This window comes from Heterodontus francisci, chromosome 3, assembly GCF_036365525.1.
Source record: "Heterodontus francisci isolate sHetFra1 chromosome 3, sHetFra1.hap1, whole genome shotgun sequence".
In the NCBI taxonomy this organism is placed as follows: Eukaryota; Metazoa; Chordata; class Chondrichthyes; order Heterodontiformes; family Heterodontidae; genus Heterodontus; species Heterodontus francisci.
In genome coordinates, this window is record NC_090373.1 from 91,273,245 (window position 1) to 91,299,555 (window position 26,311).

Sequence of the window (26,311 nt, forward strand, 5' to 3'; positions counted from 1 at the left end):
GAGCTTTCAGCAAGCAGTGGGGCCCAGCCAGGCTGAGGTATGGCCAAGATGGATTTGACAGGTACCATTCTGCAGCAAGTCTAGCGGCATGATCGGACAGGGAACGGGTTAGTGTTTTACTTTGTGCCATGGGAGAGAGTGCAAACGACATTTTAACTACCTTACTGATGAAAAGGAAACCCCGTATGGCGAAGTAATGAAAGCCTTGGAAGGATACTTAAGGATCAGAAACAATGTTATCATGGAAAGGGCAAAATTCAATAAACGCACCCAAAAAGATGGTGAAAGTATCAATTCATTCATTAATGATCTATATAAAATAGCTGAAGATTGTGACTACAGGAGGTTGTGAGAAGAACTGATTTGGGACAGAGTAGTAGTTGGAGTCATAGACAAAGCGCTGTCAGACCAACTTCGGTCGAAAGAGGGTTTGGCTTTGCAAAAGGCCATTCTGTGAGCAGGCAGGCAAAGATCTGAAAATTTAATCGACTACTAGTTCAGGGGAGTCCAGCCTCAAATTCTAAAATCAGTTGAATTTGAAAAGAAGACAAAAAAGAAATGGCCGCAGAAAGCCTGAGAGGCAGGAAAGACACCCACAGGCAGCAGCAACACGGAATTGCAGTAGGTGTGGCTGGGAACGGCACCAGTGGGAATATTTCCCAGCCTGGGAAGCTGAATGTTTCTGGCGCAAGAAAGTGGGGCACTTTCAGTATGTCTGTTGCAACAGGAAACAAATGCTGCAGGCTAGCAAAAAAAAGTGAAATAAAAGAGAAACAAACGATAAATACACCCTTCCTTGGGGAAGTGCAAAAGAAAAATGAAGATTGCTGGGAAGTAGAAATCTTAGTTGGGGAAAAATAAAATCAACTTCAAGTTAGATACAGGAGCAGCAGTTTCTGTCCTGTCTGACAAAGGACCAGGGCTGAGGAAGGAAAGCCTTGGGAAAACCAACAAGAAATTAAATGGGCTGGGAGGGATTCAATTACAGGTTGTAGGAGAAATCCAAACAACCTTAGTAGACTGAAATAACACCATTCTGGAAACCCTAAATGTTATAAAGAACCAACTGTTCACTACTCAGTAAGCAAGCTTGTTTAGCCTTACAGCTGTTATGTAGGGTGGAAGAGATCAACGAACAAGAGAAACAGCTCAGCAATTTCCTCAAATTATTTGAAGGTTTAGGAAAATTGAATTTGAAAAGAGTATCATGTTATTCTCAACAAAGAAGCAGAACCAGTATGTTTGTTCACAGTGGTGCAGTGGTTAGCACTGCAGCCTCACAGCTCCAGCAACCCGGGCTCAGTTCTGGGTACTGCCTGTGTGGAGTTTGCAAGTTCTCCCTGTGACCGCATGGGTTTCCGCGGGGTGCTCCGGTTTTCTCCCACAGCCAAAGACTTGTAGGTTGATAGGTAAATTGGCCATTGTAAATTGCCCCTAGTATCGGTAGGTAGTAGGAGAATTGAGGAGATGTGGTAGGGAATATGGGATTGAATTAGGATTATTATAAATGGGTGGTTGTTGGTTGGCACAGATTCGGTGGGCCGAAGGGCCTGTTTCAGTGCTGTATGACTCTATGACTGAAAAAAGGTGAAGAAATCGATGCCATGCTTAACCAAGGAATTATTTCCAGAGTGACTAAACCCACGAGGTGGTGCTCTGGGATGGTTCCAGTAAGGAAACCAAATGGGTCAATTAGGATTTGTGTGGACCTTGCCCAACTCAATAAAGCTGCAGAGAGAAAGAGATTCACCCTATTGGCGTCAGTCGATGAAAGCCTTGCCAAATTGGGAAAGGGCTCCATATTCACCAACTTAGATGCAAATAGCGGGTTCAGCAGTTGCCCTTAGATGAGGAGTCTAGATTGTTAACTACCTTTATCACACCCTTCAGTAGATTCTACTTCACCAGATTGCTATACGGTATTGCATCAGCACCAGAGATATTACAGCGGATGATGTCAATAATCCTAGAAGGCTTGGAGGGAATCATCTGCCACATAGATGATCTGATTCATGGAGCAAACCAAGAAGAGCACGATACAAGGGTAAGAGTGGTATTACACAGATTACAAGAGGCGGGGCTCACATTAAATGAGATGTGTGTATTCTCATAGTTGACAGTGAGGTTCCTTGGGCACATAATTGATGGATCTGGCATCAAGATAGATCCACAGAAGACAAAGGCAATAAAGGATTTTCCAAAGCCAAAAAATATAACAGGTTTACTATGATTCATGGGTATGGTTAACCAGGTAGGGAAATGTGTACCAAATCTAGCAACTATTAACGAACCTCTATGACAACTGCTAAAGAGCAGCAATGCCAGGTGCTGGGGAGACTGCCAGAAAAATTCTTTGGAGAAGATCAACGAACTGTTGACATCATCAGAAATGTTGGCGCATGATGACTGCCATTATAGCAGATGTAGCATCACCAGGATTAAGTGCAGTCCTGTTCCAGATTCAAAAAGATGGATGACGCATGCCTGTGTACTTTTCCTCTCATTCGTTGTCAGAGACAGAACAAAGATACACAGTGCTTGAAAAGGAAGCATTGGCAGCAACGTGGGCATGCAAAAAATTTTCGGACTATATACTGGGCCTCAAGGTCAAGATCAAAACTGACCACAAGCCACTAGTGGCTTTGCTTAATTCCAAGGAGTTAGCAAAATTACCAGCAATGATGCAGAGAATTCGAGTATGACTTATGAGATATGACGCAACAACTGAATATGTCCCAGGGAAGCATCAATTGCTATACTTGAGGTGGGAGATGTCTCATTCCTGGAGGAAGTGGAAGTCTTTGCTTTCGCTATAATCGAAGATTTGTCTGTAACTGCTCAAAGATTATGCCAAATTAGGAACCTACAGAAAGAGGACGAAGTCTGTGAAAAATTAAGACAGTTTTGCCAAGAAGGTTGACCAAAATATATGCCTAATAGCCTGGTATTAAGAGAGTATCATGAGCAATGAAGCTATCTTAGTATTGTGGACAACTTACTGGTCTACGAAGAAAGAATAGTTATCCTTTAAGATTAGGCGCCCTAGGGAAACTACACCAAGAGCACTTATGAATCACAGTGTATAACAAGAGCTAGGAGCTCGGTATGATGGCAGGGGGTTTCCAAGGAGATTGAAGATATGATTTCCAGATATGTCACATGTGCTGAGAGCTACTGATGTCGTCTTCATTTCTGTTCAGGCCATGGGAGCGCCTGGAAATGGACCTGTTTGAACATAAAGGGCAGATTTCCTTATTATTGTTGACTATTACTTCAGATGGATTGAAGTCAAGCCAATATGTGGCCGGAGTTCTGAAACTGTAATCAAATCACCAAAAGAAATTTTCGCCACACATGGCATTCTGGACCTAGTGATCCCCAATAATGGTCCACAATTCACGAATGAAGCCTTCAAAGATTTTGCAGATACGTATGGGTTTGCCCACATTACAAGTTCACCAAGTTACCCCAGGGCAATGGAAAAGCGGAGAGAGGCATTCGAACCTACTACTGATAAAGAATGAGGATTTTCAACTGGAACTATTAAACTATTGATCAGCACCACTCCAGAACGGGTTGGCCCTGTGGAAGTTGCTAATGGGTAGGAGATTGAGGGCACAACTACCCACACTCCCAAGAACCCTTCAGCCATGAATCGGCGCAGAAGACCAGGAAAGGGTGAGGGAGAGAGAAGAGAAAGAGCGGTCAATTGAAACAGAGCATCATGATAGATGCTACAGAGCAAAAAGTCAAACAGACTAATGACCTGGAGATTAGGTTTGGATGAAGGATCAGGCTCGATAAGGGGAAGTAATAGAGAAATCTCCATATCCTCGATCCTTCATAGTCCAGAGAGACCAGGGATGAATAAGGAGAAATAGAAGATCATTGATACTGGCATCTCAGAAAAAGAACAAAGAACAGTACAGCACAGGAACAGGCCATTCGGCCCTCCAAGCCTGCGCCGATCTTGATGCCTGCCTAAACTAAAACCTTCTGCACTTCCGGGGCCCATATCCCTCTATTCCCTTCCTATTCATATATTTGTCAAGATGCCTCTTAAACGTCGCTATCGTATCTGCTTCCACAACCTCCCCTGGCAGCAAGTTCCAGGCACTCACCACCCTCTGTGTAAAAAGCTTGCCTCGCACATCCCCTCTAAACTTTGCCCCTCGCACCTTAAACCTATGTCCCCTAGTAACTGACTCTTCCACCCTGGGAAAAAGCTGGGAAAAAAACAAATGGGGAAAAATCAAGAGAATCAGCTATCAGAGAGAACTGATGAACCGGTAATACAACCACTAACAGGTTACCCAGACGACAGTGAAGACAGAGAACCTGAGTCATTCAGTAGTTCCACTCACACACAGCCAAGTGAGCAAGAAGAGCTGAAAGACCCAATACCCCAAACAAGTGAAAGAAGAACACGCTATGGCAGAGTCGTGAGAGCCCCACAGCATTACAGAGCTGATGAATGAAGTCAGAGACTTGGAGGGAAATATAGTATGATGTACATTAGTGTTGCTGGGTAGATTATGTATATAGACCTTGAGCATCATCACAGGATGTGATGTCACCAGTCTGAACCTCATGTTGCTCAGTGTTAATGTAGATGCCTTAGAGATAAGACCCCTGTAAATAAATTCCTGTTACTTTGACCTAAAGTCTACTATGCTCATTTAATATTAACAGCACACTAATCAGTATAGTACAATTATTACTTTTAATGGATGGAAAATCAGGTGGGGTGTATAATATCTGTGCAGTTCTCTTTAGTCAGTATGTACTTCTACATGCAATGCTCTGCTGGGAGCAAACAAGTGGAATATTACTCCCTACATATCCTCCAATGGTTTTACTCCTGTCCCTGCACAGTCACCATTGGCACACCCCAAGACTCAAACTTTGGTCTTTTCCTTTTCATTTTGCTGTCCTTCGGAGACTTTAACCAGTAGAATAGGATCGAGTTCTATATGTAAGCTAATGATGCATAACTTTACCTTTCTGACCCCCGCCACCCCCCTCTCCTCAACCACTCCTTTTGATTCTCAGGATATTGCTTGACTACCAAGCTGGCTGTCTGACATTAAAGCAGTGACATAACACTGCCGAGTCGGTGGAAACTAGGCGACGTTCGCAATGTTCCTGCAGGATATGATATCACCTACTCTTCTAAGCAAGCATGAAGGACACGCCAGAAACTAGCCATTAAGGAGCAAAATAAGAAAGCATTTTTTACACAAGGGCGATGGAAATCTGGAACCTGCACTCCCCACCCTGCTCCCTGCAAAAGGCAGTAGATTTCAGATTAACTAAAATTTTCAAGACTCAATGCAATAGATTTTTGTTAGGTAAGGATATCAAGGGATATGGAACAAAGGCAGATAAATGAAATAGAGGACAGGGCATGGTCTAATTGAATTGTAAAGCAGGTTCCAGTGGCTAAATGGCCTTCTCTGTTCCTATGTTCCTCTTATCCAAGGAAGAGGCATATAAATTTGCCAGGAAAAACAACAGACCTGAGGATTGGGAGCAGTTTAGAATTCAGCAAAGGAGGACCAAGGAATTGGTTAAGAATGGGAAAATAGAGTACGAGAGCAAGCTTGCGGGGAACATAAAAACTGACTGTAGGTATGTGAAGAGAAAAAGATTGGTGAAGACAAATGTAGATCCCTTACAGTCAGAAACAGGGGAATTTATTATGGGAAATAAAAAAATGGCTGACCAACGAAATGCTTTGGTTCTGTCTTCACAAATGTGGACACAAATATCATACCAGAAATGTAGGGGAACACAGGGCTTAGTGAGAGAGAGGAACTGAAGGAAATCAGTATTAGTAGAGAAATGGTGTCAGAGAAAGTGATGGGATTGAAGGCCGATAAATCCCCAGGGCCTGATGGTATGCATCCCAGAGTACTTAAGGAAGTGGTCCTAGAAATAGTGGATGCATTGGTGGTCATCTTCCAAGATTCTATAGACTCTGGAACAATTCCTACAGATTGGAGGGTAGCTAATGTAACCCCACTATTTAAAAAGGGAGGTAGAGAGAAAGCAGGGAATTATAGACCAGTCAGCCTGAAGTCGGTAGTGGGGAAAATTCTAGAGTCCATGATCAAAGGTTTTATAGCAGAGCACTTGGAGAACAGTGGTAGAATCGAACAGAATCAGCATGGATTTACAAAAGGGAAATCATGCTTGACAAATCGACTAGGATTCTTCGAGGGTGTAACTAGTAGAGTTGATGAGGGGGAGCCAGTGGATGTGGTTTATTTGGACTTTCAGAAGGCTTTCGACAAAGTCCCACATAAGAGATTAGCAAGTAAAATTAAAGCGCATGGAATTGTGGGTGGTGTACTGTGATGGATAGAAAATTGGTTGGCGAAAAGGAAACAAAGAGTAGGGATAAATGGGTCTTTTTCCAAATGGCAGGCTGTGACTAGTGGGGTACTGCAGGGATCGGTGCTAGGACCGCAGCTATTCACAATATATATTAATGATTTAGATGAGTGAACTAAAAATGTAATATCTCCAAATTTGCAGATGACACAAAGGCTTCAGGGTGATTTGGACAAGGTGAGTGAGTGGGCTAATATATGGCAGATGCAGTACAATGTGGATAAATGTGAGGTTATCCGCTTTGGTAGCAAAAACAGGAAGGCAGATTATTATCTGAACGGCTATAAACTGAAAGAGGGGAATTAGAATTAGAATATTACAGCGCAGTACAGGCCCTTCGGCCCTCGATGTTGCGCCGACCTGTGAAACCATCTGACCTACACTATTCCATTTTCATCCATATGTCTATCCAATGACCACTTAAATGCCCTTAAAGTTGGCGAGTCTACTACTGCTGCAGGCAGGGCGTTCCACGCCCTTACTACTCTCTGAGTAAAGAAGCTACCTCTGACATCTGTCCTATATCTATCACCCCTCAACTTGAAGCTATGTCCCCTCATGTTTGCCATCACCATCCGAGGAAAAAGACGCTCACTATCCACCCTATCTAACCCTCTGATTATCTTATATGTCTCTATTAAGTCACCTCTCCTCCTCCTTCTCTCCAACGAAAACAACCTCAAGTCCCTCAGCCTTTCCTCGTAAGACCTTCCCTCCATACCAGGCAGCATCCTAGTAAATCTCCTCTGCACCCTTTCCATAGCTTCCACATCCTTCCTATAATGCGGTGCGGTCTCACCAGAGTTTTGTACAGCTGCAGCATGACCTCGTGGCTCCGAAACTCGATCCCCCTACTAATAAAAGCTAACACACCATATGCCTTCTTAACAGCCCTATTAACCTGGGTAGCAACCTTCAGGGATTTATGCACCTGGACACCAAGATCTCTCTGTTCATCTACACTACCAAGAATCTTCCCATTAGCCCAGTACTCTGCATTCCTGTTACTCCTTCCAAAGTGAATCACCTCGCACTTTTCTGCATTAAACTCCATTTGCCATCTCTCAGCCCAGCTCTGCAGCCTATCTATGTCCCTCTGTACCCTACAACATCCTTCGGCACTATCCACAACTCCACCGACCTTCGTGTTATCTGCAAATTTACTAACCCACCCTTCTACACCCTCTTCCAGGTCATTTATAAAAATGACAAACAGCAGTGGCCCCAAAACAGATCCTTGCGGTACACCACTAGTAACTAAACTCCAGGATGAACATTTGCCATCAACCACCACCCTCTGTCTTCTTTCAGCTAGCCAATTTCTGATCCAAAGCTCTAAATCACCTTCAACCCCATACATCCGTATTTTCTGCAATAGCCTACCGTGGGGAACCTTATCAAACGCCTTACTGAAATCCATATACACCACATCCACTGCTTTACCCTCATCCACCTGTTTGGTCACCTTCTCGAAAAACTCAATAAGGTTTGTGAGGCACGACCTACCCTTCACAAAACCGTGCTGACTATCGCTAATGAACTTATTCTTTTCTAGATGATTATAAATCCTGTCTCTTATAACCTTTTCCAACATTTTACCCACAACCGAAGTAAGGCTTACAGGTCTATAATTACCAGGGCTGTCTCTACTCCCCTTCTTGAACAAGGGGACAACATTTGCTATCCTCCAGTCTTCCGGCACTATTCCTGTCGACAATGACGACATAAAGATCAAGGACAAAGGCTCTGCAATCTCCTCCCTAGCTTCCCAGAGAATCCTAGGGTAAATCCCATCTGGCCCAGGGGACTTATCTATTTTCACACTTTCCAAAATTGATAACACCTCCTCCTTGTGAACCTCAATCCCATCTAGCCTAGTAGCCTGAATCTCAGTATTCTCCTCAACAACATTTTCTTTCTCTACTGTAAATACTGACGCAAAATATTCATTTAACACTTCCCCTATCTCCTCTGATTCCACACACAACTTCCCACTACTATCCTTGATTGGCCCTAATCTAACTCTAGTCATTCTTTTATTCCTGATATACCTATAGAAAGCCTTAGGGTTTTCCCTGATCCTATCCGCCAATGACTTCTCGTGTCCTCTCCTTGCTCTTCTTAGCTCTCCCTTTAGATCCTTCTTGGCTAGCTTGTAGCTCTCAAGCGCCCTAACTGAGCCTTCACGTCTCATCCTAACATAAGCCGCCTTCTTCCTCTTGACAAGCGCTTCAACTTCTTTAGTAAACCACGGCTCCCTCGCTCGACAACTTCCTCCCTGCCTCACAGGTACATACTTATCAAGGACACGCAGCAGCTGCTCCTTGAATAAGCTCCACATTTCGATTGTTCCCATCCCCTGCAGTTTCCTTCCCCATCCTACGCATCCTAAATCTTGCCTAATCGCATCATAATTTCCTTTCCCCCAGCTATAATTTTTGCCCTGTGGTATATACCTGTCCCTGCCCATCGCTAAGGTAAACCTAACCGAATTGTGATCACTATCACCAAAGTGCTCACCTACATCTAAATCTGACACCTGGCCGGGTTCATTTCCCAGTACCAAATCCAATGTGGCATCGCCCCTGGTTGGCCTGTCTACATACTGTGTCAGAAAACCCTCCTGCACACACTGGACAAAAACTGACCCATCTAAAGTACTCGAACTATAGTATTTCCAGTCGATATTTGGAAAGTTAAAGTCCCCCATAACAACTACCCTGTTACTCTCGCTCCTGTCGAGAATCATCTTCGCTATCCTTTCCTCTACATCTCTGGAACTATTCGGAGGTCTATAGAAAACTCCCAACAGGGTAACCTCACCTCTCCTGTTTCTAACCTCGGCCCATACTACCTCAGTAGACGAGTCCTCAAACGTCCTTTCTGTCGCTGTAATACTCTCCTTGATTAACAATGCCACACCCCCCCCCTCTTTTACCATCTTCTCTGTTCTTACTGAAACATCTAAATCCCGGAACCTGCAACATCCATTCCTGCCCCTGCTCTACCCATGTCTCCGAAATGGCCACTACATCGAGATCCCAGGTACCAACCCATGCTGCAAGCTCACCCACCTTATTCCGGATGCTCCTGGCATTGAAGTAGACACACTTTAAACCAGGTTCTTGCTTGCCAGTGCCCTCTTGCGTCCTTGTAACCATATCCCTGACCTCACTACTCTCAACATCCTGTACACTGGCACTACAATTTAGGTTCCCATTCCCCTGCTGAATTAGTTTAAACCCCCCCGAAGAGCACTAGCAAATCTCCCCCCCAGGATATTGGTACCCCTCTGGTTCAGGTGAAGACCATCCTGTTTGTAGAGGTCCCACCTACCCCAGAAAGAGCCCCAATTATCCAGGAAACCAAAACCCTCCCTCCTGCACCATCCCTGCAGCCACCACCCAAATATATAGTTTTTACTTACCCAGCAGTCCCCTGGTCCTCCGAAAACAACAGGGAATTCACTTTTAAACTTACACTGAAATTGACTTCGCAGCTGTAAGCCCGCTCCCGCACCTCCGCTACGGGGGTATGCAGCGAGACCTGGGCATTCTTGTACACCAGTCGCTGAAGGTAAGCATGGAGGTCCAACAGACAGTAAAAAAGTCAAGTGGTATGTTGGCCTTCATAGCGTGAGGATTCGAGTACAGAAGCAGGGATGGCTTGCTGCAATTATACAGGGCCTTGTTGAGGCCACACCTGGAATATTCTGTGCAGTTTTGGTCTCCTTATCTGAGGCAGGATGTTCTTGCTATCCAGGGAGTGCAGTGAAGGTTTACCAGTCTGATTCCTGGGATGGCGGGACTGACGTATGAGGAGAGATTGAGTCGGTTAGGATTATATTCGCAGGAGTTCAGAAGAGTGAGGAGGGATCTCATAGAAACCTATAAAATTCTAACAGGACTTGACAGGGTAGATGCAGGAAGGATGTTCCCGATGGTGGGGGAGTCCAGAACCAGGGGTCATAGTCGAAGGATATGGGGTAAACCTTTCAGGACTGAGATGAGGAGAAATTTCTTCACCCAGAGAGTGTTACTGTCACTGCCTGCCATTCGGAAAAAGACCCATTTATCCCAACTCTTTGTTTCCTGTCAGCCAACCAATTTTCTATCCATCGCATTACACTACCCCCAATCCCATGCGCTTTAATTTTACACTCTAATCTCTTATGTGGGACTTTGTCAAAATGTCCAAATAAACCACATCCACTGGCTTCCTCTCATCAACTCTACTAGTTGCATCCTCGAAGAATTCTAGTAGATTTGTCAAGCATGATTTCCCTTTTGTAAATCCATGCTGACTCTGTCCGATTCTACCACTGTTCTCTAAGTGCTCTGCTTTACAATCTTTGATAATGGACTCTAGAATTTTCCCCACTACCGACGTCAGGCTGACTGGTCTATAATTCCCTGCTTTCTCTCCACCTCCCTTTTTAAATAGTGGAGTTACATTAGCTACCCTCTAATCTGTAGGAACTGTTCCAGAGTCTATAGAATCTTGGAGGATGACCACCAATGCATCCACTATTTCTAGGGCCACTTCCTTAAGTGCTCTGGGATGCATACCATCAAGCCCTGGGGATTTATTGGCCTTCACTATTGCATTAATTTCCTCTTTAACCAGCAATGCAACGCCACTGCCTTTTGCTTTTTGTCTGTCCTTGCTAAATACTGAATACTCCTGGATATTCATTTCCCATCCCTGGTCACCTTGCAGCTATGTCTCCATAATCCAGACTATATCATACCCTTTTACATCTATTTGCCTGACTAATTCATCCACATCATTGCGAATGCTCTGCGCATTAAAGCACAAAGCCTTAAGGCTTGTCTTTTTAACATTACTTGGCCTCTTCCCACTATTTTTCACTGTGGCCCTGTTCAACCCAACACTGAATGTTATGGTGATTGACTCCTCCCTATGGAAGCCTGAATTGAGGTCAGTGAGGGCACTTGTGGTGCAGCATAGATGACTGACTGACTGTCCCTGCCCATCTTTGTAACTAATAGGGCTCCCTTCTACCTATTCATGTGGGCGTTTTTTTCTTAATTGCCTTTTTACAAAGTTTCATTTTTATTTCTTGAGCATTTTATAATTGACTTGCATCCAGTAGAAAGGAGGATAATTTCACGACTCTGTGCTTCCAACAGAATGTAAAAAATTTGGATGCATTAATAATGGTTAGAAAATCATGTACAATGTGTGCCTGAGCTTTTGACATGCAATTCCAGCAATGAGTCTTCCTGCTGGGATTGCAAAGGTGGAAAATTTTAATGTATCATTACCCTCTATACTTTTTGCATAACTGTTTACACACATCTACTTTTTTATTTCAGCTTAACGCTCAGAAAAAATATGCACCTAACATTCTACACACAGTGGCCAGTATTTTATGCTGTGCCCCTGTGGTGGGTTTGGAGGGGCAGGGTGGGCATTAAATCGGGTAGGATGGCAAGTGGGGACCCCGCCACCTTCTCGCTTCCACCCCGGTAAACCCGTAAACAGCTTTCCAGCCCTGCCGCCAATTTGTAGATGTACTTCATCAGGAGGTCAATTAATGCCCAATGAAGGGCCTCTTTCTGCCGCCGCTGGTATTAACCTAGTGGCAGGCAGGTGGGCCTGTCACCAAGCCGGGAGCACGACATGCAAATACATGTGGGGTTGCTTGTGGTCTGCCTGTGAGTGTCCCTCATTCGTCACTCAGTGCCTGATTGAAGGACCTGGCTTCGGGAAGGAGGGTATCTGCTGAGAGTCAGCCCCCTTCCCTTGCTGCCAACCCCCTCCCCCACAACCCCCATCCCATGAAGTCCTTTGCACCATCACTTACCTCTGTCGTAGGTCACTGTGCGATCCTGGGCCTCCAGTGAGTGTCGTTCCAGCAACAGCCACTACCACACTGGTGGTACTGCCGAGCAAAAGAGCTGCCGAACTCTGGCTGGCAGTCCTCGGCAGGTGGTACTCCTCGTGCCGGGGTCCTGATCTCAGGAAAGGCACATCGTTGGCCTCCCAAGTGCCTGATTGCTTTCTAATAAGGCGGGTCTTTCCCAAAGAAGGCAACACAGGTCTCTGGCTGGCTTGTCAGGAGACCTCCGCCACCTCCATAAAATTCCCCCCAGTGCATGTGGATGGAGTTACATCATGATAATTATGAGCTTTGAAGAATGCATCCACAGAGGGAGATGCAGCATTATAAAGCAATCAGCATGCAGCACAATAACTTCAATTTGCAAATATCAAAGGGGGAAATTATTGTCGGTGGAAATTACTTTCAGCAATGTTATCCTATGAACACCACACATCTGTACTAATTTTCACCCTTTGCTTATTCAGAAGCATGAATCCTTTTATTTTGAGCAGGTATGTACAAACAAATAGTAATCTGTATCTTAATGTTTTGGTCTGCATGCCATGCATAGTTCCATTAGCACATCACATCAATAATTTTTGCAATGTAAATATGTAAACATGCAGAATCATTGTGCAAAAAGACAGGAGTATTTGTGCTCCCCTCCACTGCACAGCAGCATCCCTTCATTACGGTGCTGTGTAATTATTAGACAGGGGTTGGTTATATTCATTGTAGCTGTGATCACTCACAGCCTGTCAGAAATGGAAAATTCAAATTTAACATTCAAATCATGAGGAGGTGAAGCAAAGGGAAAGTTGGCAATTCAAGACCAATAAGCAATCACATTGCATTTAAAGAGTGGATTATCTTCCACAAGTTTAGAAGTTTTACCAGAGTTAAACAAATTTTCAAAGAGGAAGAATTGCAGGTCAGAAAGAATTCAAGCATAGGTTGTTTTCTCAGTTCAACACTTCCGCTGTGCTACTACCACAACTATTCTCTCAGCACATTGGGCCACTGATTGACAAAGGGCTTTGATTCTGCTCTCATCCTGTTTGGCTTCGACAAGCTTAGAAGTTTTAGCAGAGTAAACACATTTTCAAACAGGATGAATTGTGGGCCAGAAAGGATTGGGGCAATCAATAGCCCTATGTGCCATGAGAGTAGTTGTGGCAGTTGCACAGCGCAAGTGTTGAACTGGGAAAGCAGCCTATACCTGAATTCTTTCTGGCCTGCAATTTGCTGCCTTTTGTATTTTTAGTGAGATGAACTGCTTGTACCTAATTCATGCATGAGCCTCGTTAAGGACCCAAATTTGATGCAAACAATCTGCAAGTCAGTGAATGGTATTTGTGCAGGGTTTGCTCTTTTCAACATGTGTGATCATTTGGAATGAGATGAAAGAAAGCTCAATGCATACAAGAGTTGTTAAATATCCCTTGTATGTTTACTATATTTTTAACTAGACATTTTGCCTTACTTTTCACATTTTTAATGCTGTTTCTCCCAAGAATTGGTAGTTTTTTTTCTCTCAAAGATTCATTTTTAAAATGCCTCAAGTACAGCATTACATGATTGAGGTAGAAGATATTCCTGACTATATCGTGTATGGGTGATCCAAACTCACAATTCATCATTTCCCAGAAAAAAAACAGCTGGGAATCACACCCAGATTAATTTCAGCACCCTTTACAATGGTTTTATTTATTAACTAGGAAAATGAGGGGCATTGTTTTTGTCTCAGAGCACCTGATGAGTAAAGCTGAAATTTTCTTGGTTAAAGTGAATTATTCTTTGGGGAAATAGGTCCTGTCGCTAGAACAGCAGAACATGGACTCAAGTGATTTGACCATTTCATCTGTGAAATAATTTCTCCCTGTGGTATATTTTGTGGTACAAAATATCTAAATTGAATCCCAAGCTACCTGCTGGATCATTTTTCCTAAATTAGGTGACAATTAAGAATAAGTCAACATGGTCTCATAAAAAGGAATTAAATCAAAATAATGAGAGTAATGATGTGATAAGTGCAAACTTGATTAGTCTAAGTTAGAGAAGTTTGAATTCATGCACTAAACCGAGAAAAGTAGCATTTATGTTTGTAGGGCCATTGTAAGAGGCTTTGTAGCACAGGGCTTTGTCACTGGTGGATTACTTTTAATATCATACTCAAACAATGCTTATTAGGTAAAGGTGGTGACTAGATTATGCAAACTAAACTTGACTTATTTGTGGATGCAAATATACTTTTGAACAGAAAAGTGAATTGTCTTTAAATTATATACAGTACAGTTCTTCCATTCAGGTTGCTATGTGATGGCTGCTGCCTGGCATTGAGGTTCCCAGCTGCATTTCACCGTCTCCATAGAAATGATGCATCTGATTGGTTTTCTGTCACTGTTATGATGTGGAGTAAAATAGTTCACTTAAAGTGATAGTTCAAAGTAAATGACAATTACATTAAAACAAAAAATGCTGGAAATATGCAGCAGGTCAGTCAGACTCTGAAAAAAAGTGGCAAAATTACTCTTTAATTTACTTTTGAGCCCATTTATATTTGCTTAAATGACCTTCCTTGAAAAATTGTTCCCTATGTTTGATACTCTTTGTATGAACAATCTCCCTCGTTACTCCTGAATACTGAATTTTTAAATGATGTTCGCATTGCGAACAATTTTTCTACATTAACTCTATTATTCTCTTTCACAATCTTGGAAACACGTATTAGGTCACCCCAAAGAGACTCATTAATAATAAAATGCTGCACATTCTCAAACCAGTGATATCTTTCCTTAGAATAGTAATGACCAGTATTCCATACAGAAAAAATAACATGGAGTATATAAAGGTTTAGGTAATGCATACTGAAATCGAGCCTTAGGCTGAAAGAATCACACTTGAAGTCACAGATTTAACTTTAACAAAGATTTAACAAGCTTTTAATGGAGGATCCTTCTTACTGGTGCTACATGTGCTATCCCAAGTCAGGTGACTCTCCATAGTATAGTTTCTCTTCTAAGTACCATATAGTTTCTAATACTCAAGTCCACACATACAGGCCGAAATTTTATGCCACCCTGGCAAGCCAGATGGTGGCCGGGTGGTGGGGGGGGAGCTGTCATAAAATTGAACGGGAGGCTCCAGGAGGCCTTCCCGGCCTGCTCCCGCCTCCACTCCACTTTACGTGGGCGGCCGGGGGTGGGTGGGGGGGGGGGGGCGGGTGAGAAACGAACCACCTGCCCCAGGCCAATCAGGGTCCTTAATGGTCACATAACGGCCAATTAAGGGCCTTTGCCCGCCTCCACGGGTATTTTACCTGTGGCAAGCGGGCGTCTGGTAGACAGGAAAGGCCTCCAGTGATACCTGGCTGCCTCTCAGCACACTGGGGGGGGAGGGGCCCTTACAATCTGGCACAGACTCCACTGCCCCAACCACCCTCAGGACCCGAGATAACCCCCCACCCCCTCAGACGACCACCCTTGCCTCGCCGGCTCGCAAACTATTTCCCCAGACGAGGCAAACCCAACTTACCTTCAGTCCTGGCTCCATGTCCTTGGCCAGGTTGCAGTCCCAGCAGTGCCCACCACTGCCGGTGGCGCTGCTGGGACTAAGAGCTGCTGGCCCGATGATTGGCCAGCAGCTCAATGAGGCGGGACTTCCTCCCTCAAGCAGGTGGGACCCGTAAAATGCGGGTCGGATCCCCGGGCTGGGCGGATGCTCCCGTCTGCTTGGCATAAAATCCAGCCCATACAATCAGCTATCATGACACAGCAACCTTTCCTTTAAAGTAGTAAGGCAAAATTCAGTATGTCTAAATAATGCCATAACTGTGTTCAGTGGGGCTTATTTTACCTGCAAACTATAGGCATTATGTTTATTCAAATTAATAGCATCATATAAGGTAGATGGATAGAGAAATCTCATCATTCTCTGAAAGGAAAAAATCCACTGTATATAAATTTTTAAAAATGGGTTTATGATATAGTTGCATATTAGTGCAGAGGAAACATTCCTTCCTGATTTACATGAAAATCAGGACAAAGTAATTGTACGGTGTTTTTTATTGGTTTTGATGCCACTTTGGAGGTGGTATAGCAGTGATGACATTTCATCCTAGTATTTAATTAATGGCCCTGAAAATCCACAATAGTATATTGGTGAGCATAGGCAGTAATTGGATCAGGACTCTTTTGCGCTGGGCCTCTTCCATGTTACGGATATCCTGGGAATTCCTGGGGCTCTGAATGTAGGTAGTTCTTGTGTCCACCTCCTCTGAAATTGGAAGGATGATATCACTCATCAGTCCCATTTGTTGCCCCCAACTTATAATATGTCTGCATCAAGCTGGTGTACTGTACTCTTGGAAAGGCAAAAGTGGAGACTACGAGATTATTAAAGGCTGGTTTTAGTCCAGCAGCTGGTTGCAAAACAGGAGGAAAAGGGCCCATCTATGGTTTTACCTTTCCTGAACTTGCTGTAAACTTTTCTGTTCTAACCTGAAATTGACAGGCATTTTACAGTCTCCGCAGTTCTCTGATCAAACTCTTGCTGATCTTTGGTATTGACCTAACAGCAATTAACTGTGTAGCTTTAAAGGAACACTACTTTGGAAGAATACATTGCACGTTACATGCTGGAGCATTCCTGTCCTTATAAAATAGCATATCATTCAGCAACACATTGGAAAATCTTAATGTATATCTTGTGTGCAGTTCAGACGATTTACTTTATAATGCAAAAGTATTAAAAAAAAGAAATGAATCCAGCAATTTTTCACTAATTTTTCTGGTCTTGATAACCTGGTGTGGCTCACAACAGATGCCAGAGATTTACAAGCAACTGCTAATCAACAGAAATGTTTATCTGCAATTAGCAACCGTTAATCTCACAATGGATGCTTCTTGTATCTTCCCTGTAGCTGTGGTGATATGATTTGGAGCTAATTACACTTAATCTTATGCTTATGATTTCAGTTCAATCTTTCCATTTTAGTTAAAGATGCAATCCCCTTGTTCCCTGTGCATCACTTGCATCTGCTGCTAAAAGTTGTGCTGATAGATGAAACAAGGAATTGTACAAGTGGAGCTGGCAAGAAGGTAACTGCTGTCATGAAGTTGACTGCTTTTGCAAGCAGTACATTTACTATAATACTACACAAAATTGTCAGATGCCATAAATTCAATGGCCGTGACGTGTGTAGTATGTGCACTTTGTTGGATATAAAATAGCATTATACAGCTTGACAGAGCATTAGTGTACACATGTATGTCTACACAACAAAAATAAAGTTTATTTGAGTTCTCAAAGTGTGTTAGTGACATTATTGAAGATGTAATAAAAACATAACATTATGGAAATACTCAGCAGGTCAGGCAGGATTTGTGGAGAAACAGAGTTAACATTTCAGATCAGTGACCTTTCATCAGAACTGGAAAAAAGAGATGTATCTAAAAGCTGACAAATCCCTGGACCTGATGGCCTACTTCCAGGGTTTTAAAGGAGGTGGCTACAGAGATTGTGGATACATTAGTTTTGATCTTCCAGAATTTTTTTTTAAATTCTTTCATGGGATGTGAGCGTTGCAGGCAAAGCCAGCATTAGTTGCACATCTCCAATTGCCCTTGACAACTGAGTGGCTTGCTAGGCCATTTCAGAGGGCATGTAAGAGTTAACCACATTGCTGTGGGTCTGGAGTGACATGTAGGCCAGATCAGGTAAGGACAGCAGATTCCTTCCCTAAAGGACATTGGTGAACCCAATGGGTTTATACGACAATCAATGATAGTTTCATGGCACCATTACCGAGACTAGCTTTCAATTCCAGATACTTAATAATTAATTGAATTTAAATTCGACTAGCTGCCATGGTGGGATTTGAACCCATGTCCTCAGAGCATTAGCGTGGGCTTCTAGATTACTTGTTCAGTGACATTACCACTATGCCCCGTCATCCCTAACTTTTAGAACAGTCCCTGTGGATTGGAAAGTATTAAATATAATCCCGCTATTCAAGAAAGGAGGGATAGAGAAAACGGGATAATAGGCAAGTTAGCCTGACATCAGTAGTAAGAATATAAGAACATAAGAAATAGGAGCTGGAGTAGGCCATTCAACCCTCAAGCCTGTCCTGCCATTCAATAAGATCATGGCTGATCTGCCCCAGGCCTCAACTCCTCTTTCGGGGAGAATGCTGCAATCTATTATTCAGGACGTAGTAACCGTGCATTCAGAAAATCATCATATGACTGGGCAGAGTTGACATAGATTTATGAAAGGGATATCACATTGGAATTTTTTTGAGGTTGTAACCAGCAAGGTAGATGAGGGGGAACCAATGGATGTAATGTGGATTTTCAAAACATTCAATAAGGTGCCACACAGGAGGTTATTATACAAAATTAGGGCTTGTGGAATTGGGCGTAATATATTTGCATGGATTGAGCATTGGTTAATGGACAAAAAACAGAGTCACTTTTGGGTGAGTGGGCTTTAACTGGTGGGGTACTACAAGGATCAGTACTTGGGTCGCAGCTACCTAAAATCTATATTAATGACTTAGATGAAGGGATGAGGGGACTAAGTGTAACACATCCAAGTTTGCTGATAGTTTTGTACTAATGTTGAGGTAAGATGATTTTACAGTTTTGCAGTGTTGTCTCTCAAGACTGGAATGAGGTCTGACCGAGTTTAGTAAAAGATATGTGAGACAGAGACTTCAGCAGGCTGTTGAATGTAAAGTCTTCTTCTTTATTCTGTTTTACTTTCACTTTCCCTTGTGTGTTCTCAATTGCAATTTCAAAACACTACAACACTACATCCCTCCCTTTCTTCGTAAATGAGAGACATAGCATGTTTCAATAAGTTTATTGTTTGCATTTTGGAAACAAACCAAATGTAAATAGATCATTTCATAACATAGACTCTTAAGTATTGTGGGTGTTTTCTGTCATGAGTAGGATGTCGTCTGACATCAGGACTCGTTCTTCATCTGAGGTATCGATTTCAGAATCAGATTCAACGCCTGCGAGTAGTGTTTTCAGTGCTTTGAAGAATGACTCGTTTCTTGTGGTGATTTGTGAACTGTGCTGAGCAGTGATCATTTATCCTTTTGTATTGGTCACAACAAAATTGTTGGATATAATAAGGGATTGTTTGTTTTCCAATATGACCATCTTGTTTCACAAGTACTTTATCTCCTGGCTTAAGCGATAAAGCTCTTAATTTCTTGTTTCCTTCTGTTCTTGATTGCATTCACGTATATGTTAATCATTATCTCCACGGGGTAGCTCAGGTAGACATGTATGCATAGGATGTGCAAAGATGAATGTAGCTGGAGGTTTTCCATTAGTCGAGTGAAGTATACGTATAATTTTTTTTAAGGTTTGCATAAATCTTTCGACCTTGCCATTATCTCTTGGCCAATGGAGTGTGATTTTCATGAGTAAACGCTAGGTAGTTTGTGAATTTGCTCAACTCATTGCTGTTGAATGAGAGTCCATTCTAACCATTTGAGGGATTCCAAACAAGGCAAAGATCTCGTCAAGCTTTGGGATGACTGCTTTTGTTGAAGTTGACATAATTCCACGATTGGGAATCTGCTGTAGTCGTCAATGGGCAAATTTGTGAAATCAGTGCTGACTTTAATCCATGGTCCTGGAGGTAGTTTGGACATCTTGAGAGGATCATGAAGATTTGACATTGTGGTTGCTTGATATGGCAAACACTGATTTTGTGCTATACCATACAGTCGATTCCTGGGAACCATACCTTTCCCCAAAGGTTTGGTTTTGACTATTCCCAGGTGTCCTTCAGGTGCTATCTCAACAACACATTCCCTCACTGAGTGTGGAATGACAATATAGTTGTTGTGTAATATGAGATCAGATATGGTTTTAACGGCTAGCTCATTTTGAACATTGTGAAGAGCTTGTCGTGAGTAAGCAATATCATTTGTAAACACTCTCTCGCTCACATCTTTCCAGTTTCCTGATTCCATAGCCTTCATGCATTGTTGCAAAGCCTCATCTTGTTTTCTTGTTGCTTTGATGTTGGCTAGTTTAGCGACTTTGGCAACGCATTTATCCTTAAGTAGTTAAAATGTTGTTCAGCAACCTCTTCCTGATGACTAGGAGGACTGACTGTCGGCAACAGATGTCACGAAAGGCTGATATTGAACCTGGAACTCGTACTCTTGTAGTTTGAGTATCCAACATTCTATTCAAGTGGGTGGTTTGTTTTGTGGATTTTTGAACAAGCTCACTAGTGGTCTATGATTGGTTATTACTGTAAACTCATATACTCGCTTCCATATATGTAGAGATGAAAGTGTAAGATACTCCATGTGATTGAGAGCGCATCTCTCTCTTTGCAAATAACATTGTTCTACAGGCATTAGTGATCTGCCTACCATCACAACAATTGATGGATTGTCTGTTTTGTCTTTCTGAGAACTACACATAAGCCAACCGTACTTTCATCCATGACTAGTTGGGTGATTTTCTCAGGTTGTGCAACTTGCTGACAAACGTCATTTGATATGGTGTACCACCTGTTTGTGTGATATAGTCCATTCCCAATTGGTAGTCTCTTTTGTCATATTGCATAGGGGACCAGATATCATAGCGAGGTCAGGAATGAAACGACTGCAGTACCTAACGAGTCCTAGCAGACTCCGCAACTTCTTGCACATTTGTACGATCTGCAGCATTTGCAATGGCTTCAACTATCCCTGAATCTGGTGATACTCCTTCACCACTGAACACATGACCAAAGAAATCAATTCTGTGTTCATTGAACAAGCACTTCAAGGTTAGGTTGGTGAGCCATTGTCTCAGAATAAGGGGTTGCCATTTAGAACTTAGATGAGGCGATGAAGAGAAATTTCTTCAAAGAGTTATGAATCTTTGGAAGTCTCTACCGTAAGAGGGCTATAGATGCTCATTCATTGAAAGGTCAGTGACCTGAAACGTTAACTCTGCTTCTCTCTCCACAGATGCTGCCAGACTTGCTGAGTATTTCCAGCACATTTTTTTATTTCACAATGTGGAACGCTTGTTCTTTTGGCTGAAAATTGCTTCTCTCTGAGTCGTGTCTCAGGTCTGTTTCACTTTGGACTTTGTATATCGGCTTACATTTATGCCCGTCTCTGGTGTTTTCCTTGCTGCTATTGCCCTGTTCCCTGTTTTCTGTTTTCTTGTGTTATACCATGAGTGCTGGCTGTGTCTTTGGAGCCAGAATTCTTGCATAGGCGGGCCCAGTGTCCTTTTAGACCAGACGCCTTGCACAGGTCACAAAATGCAGGACATCTTTGCAGTGGGTGGGACAAACTACACAGCTTGCTTGCTTTTTTAGACCTGGTTATCGTGCTGATACTACTGGGAAAATGGCGCACTGACACGGAACACAAAAGTCCGAGTGTATCAGGCCTGTGTCCTCAGTACCTTGCTCTACGGCAGCGAGGCCTGGACAACGTATGCCAGCCAAGAGCGACGTCTCAATTCATTCCATCTTCGCTGCCTTCGGAGAATACTTGGCATCAGGTGGCAGGACTATATCTCCAACACAGAAGTCCTTGAAGCGGCCAACACCCCCAGCTTATACACACTACTGAGTCAGCGGCGCTCGAGATGGCTTGGCCATGTGAGCCGCATGGAAGATGGCAGGATCCCCAAAGACACATTGTACAGCGAGCTCGCCACTGGTATCAGACCCACCGGCCGTCCATGTCTCCGTTATAAAGACGTCTGCAAACGCGACATGAAATCGTGTGACATTGATCACAAGTCGTGGGAGTCAGTTGCCAGCATTCGCCAGAGCTGGCGGGCAGCCATAAAGACAGGGCTAAATTGTGGCGAGTCGAAGAGACTTAGTAGTTGGCAGGAAAAAAGACAGAGGCGCAAGGGGAGAGCCAACTGTGCAACAGCCCCAACAAACAAATTTCTCTGCAGCACCTGTGGAAGAGCCTGTCACTCCAGAATTGGCCTTTATAGCCACTCCAGGCGCTGCTTCACAAACCACTGACCACCTCCAGGCGCGTATCCATTGTCTCTCGAGATAAGGAGGCCCAAAAGAAAGGCTACTGGTTGCACCTAGTGCTTGCAGGCACTGTTGTCCAGCTACAATGGCTTCGTATTTCCTGCCATCTTCGAGCAATGCTTTGACCTTTATTTTTCCCCAAGAGGTCTTTCTGAAACGCTTCAATGGATGTTGATACAATCACCAGCTCCATTATTCGGTCTGACAGCTCAGTTTCTGAGAAGTCGCATTCGTTGTCCTTGCTGTCACCTCTGCTGATGAAATGGTCTATTGATTCCTGAGGCTGTTGCCTTTAGGACATTAATTCTAGGTGGTGAATTCGACAATTCACTCATAATCGGAGCTGATTTTCCAGCACTCCAGATCTTTGTGGGATCTTTCTGGTCCCCTTCAGATATGCCTGAGGTATTGATGCTGTGTAATCCCTCATTTCCATTTGCTATTAGAATTTTTACAGCTTGTTTTTCTGTTTCTGCTGTTACTTGGTCTGTAAAGCATAATTTCATTCTTTGTTGGAACAGTTTGAACATGGATAGGATATTTAAGGCTTTCCAGTTCATGCTGTTTGGTAACCATGTTCCTGCTGTTCTTTGCTTTAAAACTTGCTTTAAGACCTGGTTCTGTGACTTGTACTTCTTTTCCTTTAAAGAAACTCTCTGGGCTGCTTTGATTGACAGGAGTAGGTGTTTAGCAGTGCTTATCTGTTTATCTAGCTTCCAGCACTCTAGTCTGTCTGTTTACACATTGTGCAATAGGAATTTCAAGTGCTTTTTTTCTCTGCTAGAGATGTTTATACAACCGTTCTACAGGCAATTCTTCATGCTTGAGTGGTTTTGAGTTTTTCCAAACTTTGGCTGAGTGACTGAAGGCTCTGCAGCATTTGAGTAATTTAATGGTTTCTTTTTTATAACTTTAGCTGTGAGCTGCAAGGATGGAGGATCCCTGTGTTTTTTTACTATTGGATGCCTCCTGAAATGGTGCCTCAGGACTTCCCTGTTTCTTTTAACAGAGGCTTTAAAAAATATCACTTTTTAAGCACTTAAGAGCTTTTTGTGGGGAATAAAACAATCTGAAGGACTTCCAAACTTTTTTTTAAAGCAGTATCCCTCGACCAGTGGAACAAGTACTCACCCTATTTTCTTGCAGCCTGTCATTCTGTGCTCTTTGTCTTCTACAGCTTGAGCTAAGTATTTTCTTCCCCTGTGTTGGCCAGTATTTTTTTTTTAAACTTCCTCTCTTGTTGCCTGATGCAACATAAATGAGATGCGTGGAGTCTAGTTGGTTGAAGATCTCAAACAGGTTTATTATAGCTAACTATTATATGCAGTACAGAGCTAACTATTTACAGAACTTGCCTCTAGGTGTTACAGTAGAGTGACTCTGGCTCTGAGTACATGACTGTGTTCTGGTGCTTGGCTCATCAGCATACTAAGATCTTAAAGGGATATCACTCTGGGGTCTAGGCAACTAAAGACGCAGCCACCAATGGTGGAGCGATTAAAATCGGGGATGCACAAGGAGGCCAGAATTAGAGAAGTGCAGATATCCTGGAGGGATGTGGGGATAGAGGAGATTACAGAGATAGGGAGAGGTGAGGTCATAGAGGGATTTGAAAGCAATGAAGAGAATTTTAAGATCAAGACATTGCTCGACCAGGAACTGGAAACAGATATTCAGGACAAATGGGTCATTTTCAGACTGGCAAACTGTAACTAGTGGACTGCCACAGGGCTCAGGTGGGAAAGCAAGTTGTGAGGAGGACACAGAGTCTGCAAAGAGATATAGATAGGTTAAGTGAGTGAGCAAAAATTTGGCAGATGGAGTATAATGTGGGAAAATGTGACCATATCCACTTTGGTAGGAAGAATAAAAAAGAATATTATTTAAATGGAGAGAGACTATAGAATGCTGTGATACAGAGGGATCTGGGTGTCCTTTATCATGAATCACAAAAAGTTAGCAAGCAGGTATAGCAAGCAATTAGGAAGGCAAATGGAATGTTGGCCTTTATTGCAAAGGAGATGGAGTGTAAAAGTAGGAAGGTCTTGCTACAATTGCATACAGGGTGTTGGTGTTAATACATCCAGAGTACTGTGTATAGTTTTGGTTTCCTTATTTAAGGAGCGATATACTTGCTTTGGAGGCAGTTCAGAGGTGGTTCACTAGGTTTATTCTTGGGTTGAAGTGGTTGTCTTATGAATAAGGTTCAACAGGTTGGGTCTATACTCATGGGAGTTTAGAAGAATGAGAGGTGATCTTATCTAAACATATCAGATTCTGAGGGGCTTGTATGAATAGATGCTAAGAGGATGTTTCCCCTCATAAGAGGATCTAGAATTAGGGGGCACAGTTTCAGAATAAGGGGTCTCCGATTTAAGATGAAGATGAGGAGGAATTTCCTGTCAGAGGGTTGTTAATCTTTGGAATTCTGTACCCCAGAGAGCAGTGGAGGCTGGGTCATTGAATATATTCAAGGCTACGTTAGACTGATTTTTGATCTATAAGGAAGGGTTATGTGGAAATTGAGGCCACAATCAGATCAGCTATGGTCTTATTTAATGGTGGAGCAGGCTCAAGCAGCCGAATCGCCACCTCCTACTCCTGTTTCTTATGTTTATATGTTTTTATGGATGGTGAGAATGGAGGATGTAAAAGGGCAGGTGTTGCAACTTGTGAGCTTGCAAGGAAAGATGCTACAGGGAGGAGTGTTGGGTGTGTTTGAGGAGTGGACCAGGATGTTCCAGAGGGAATGGTTCCTTTGGAATGCTGAAAGGGGAGGGGATGATATGTTTGGTGATGGCATCATGTGGAGGTGATGGAAATGGCAGAGGATAATCCATTGAATGTGGAGGCTGGTGGAATGGAAGGTGAGGACAAGGGGAATCCTATCATGTTCTGGGAGGGACAGGAAGTGTAGAAGAGCAGGAGGTGGCATAGGGGTGGTCGTGGGCCCTGTCAACCAAGGTGAAGGGAATTCTCGGTTTAGGAAAAGGAAGACATAGAAAGCACTAGTATGAAAAGGAGCATCATCAGAACAGATGCAATGACGATGGAGAAATTGGGAGAATGGAATAGGGTCCTTACAGAAAGCAGGGTGGGAGGACATTTAGTCAAGGTAACTGAATACTTTTGAGCTGACTTCTACGAAGCCCATAAGAAATGGTGAGCTTCTGATTTTCCCTTCTTTCTGAGAAAGAGGCCAGCCTTTACTCAGTACCTGTCCAAAGCAACATAACTGAAAGCAGGAGTGGGGGTTTGAACACAGGTTGCAACAATACAACAGCATTATATTTCACTCATTCCTTAATGAACTCCTTGCACAGGGTAAGTTTCACCAACTCTGTGAAACCACCAGTTGTAACAGAGTCACAAATTACATAACCTTATGGCGATGGTGGAGAAGGAAGCTCATAGGACTTGTCTCGCCCATCAGACATTTATAGGGCTTAGAAGCTCTGAAGCCCAGCTGTCATATCCCTTCCACCTGAGGGAGGAGGGACTGTTTCTGCTAACAGCAGTGATAATGGAGGCAGCAACATTTTACAGACACTATCAGAAAGCATAGTGTCATATTGCAAAGGCACAAAATGGTGCTCAAAGGATGGATAAAATGACAGTTAAAGTTTTATTTGAACTAAATTATCTGTAAAGCCTCATCCTTATGAATGCAAAATTAACAGCATGCATACTGCTTCTGATGATGGATAAGCATGACAACATGTCTCTGCTCACTAAGACAAATATTTACCAGGTGTGTTAACAGTTGCATGAGAAAACAGATCTAACAACAACCATTGATTTGTGTTTTTCAGCTGATAGACCACCAGCTCCTGTCAATGTCACTGTCAGTCACCTGAAGGCCAACTCCGCCACTGTATCCTGGGATGTTCCTGAAGGAGATGTTATCATTGGTTATGCCATATCACAACTGGTAATGCCTCACAATTTCATTTCACTTCTCAGCTGCTGTTTACAAAATCTCAGCAGGCTCCATGACCTGCTGCTCGATGCAGGTTTTTGGCTCAGCAA

The 26,311-nt window shown here is 43.1% G+C and overlaps 1 protein-coding gene across 1 annotated transcript in view; it reads left to right on the forward strand.

The window, feature by feature from the left end:
- LOC137358404 (fibronectin type III domain-containing protein 5-like) overlaps nt 1–26,311 on the forward strand; it is a 265,469-nt gene that overhangs the window by 86,073 nt on the left and 153,085 nt on the right. The window contains exon 2 of the mRNA XM_068024350.1: nt 26,095–26,213. Coding sequence (XP_067880451.1) covers nt 26,095–26,213 — 119 coding nt within the window. The remainder of the gene's footprint in view (nt 1–26,094; nt 26,214–26,311) is intronic.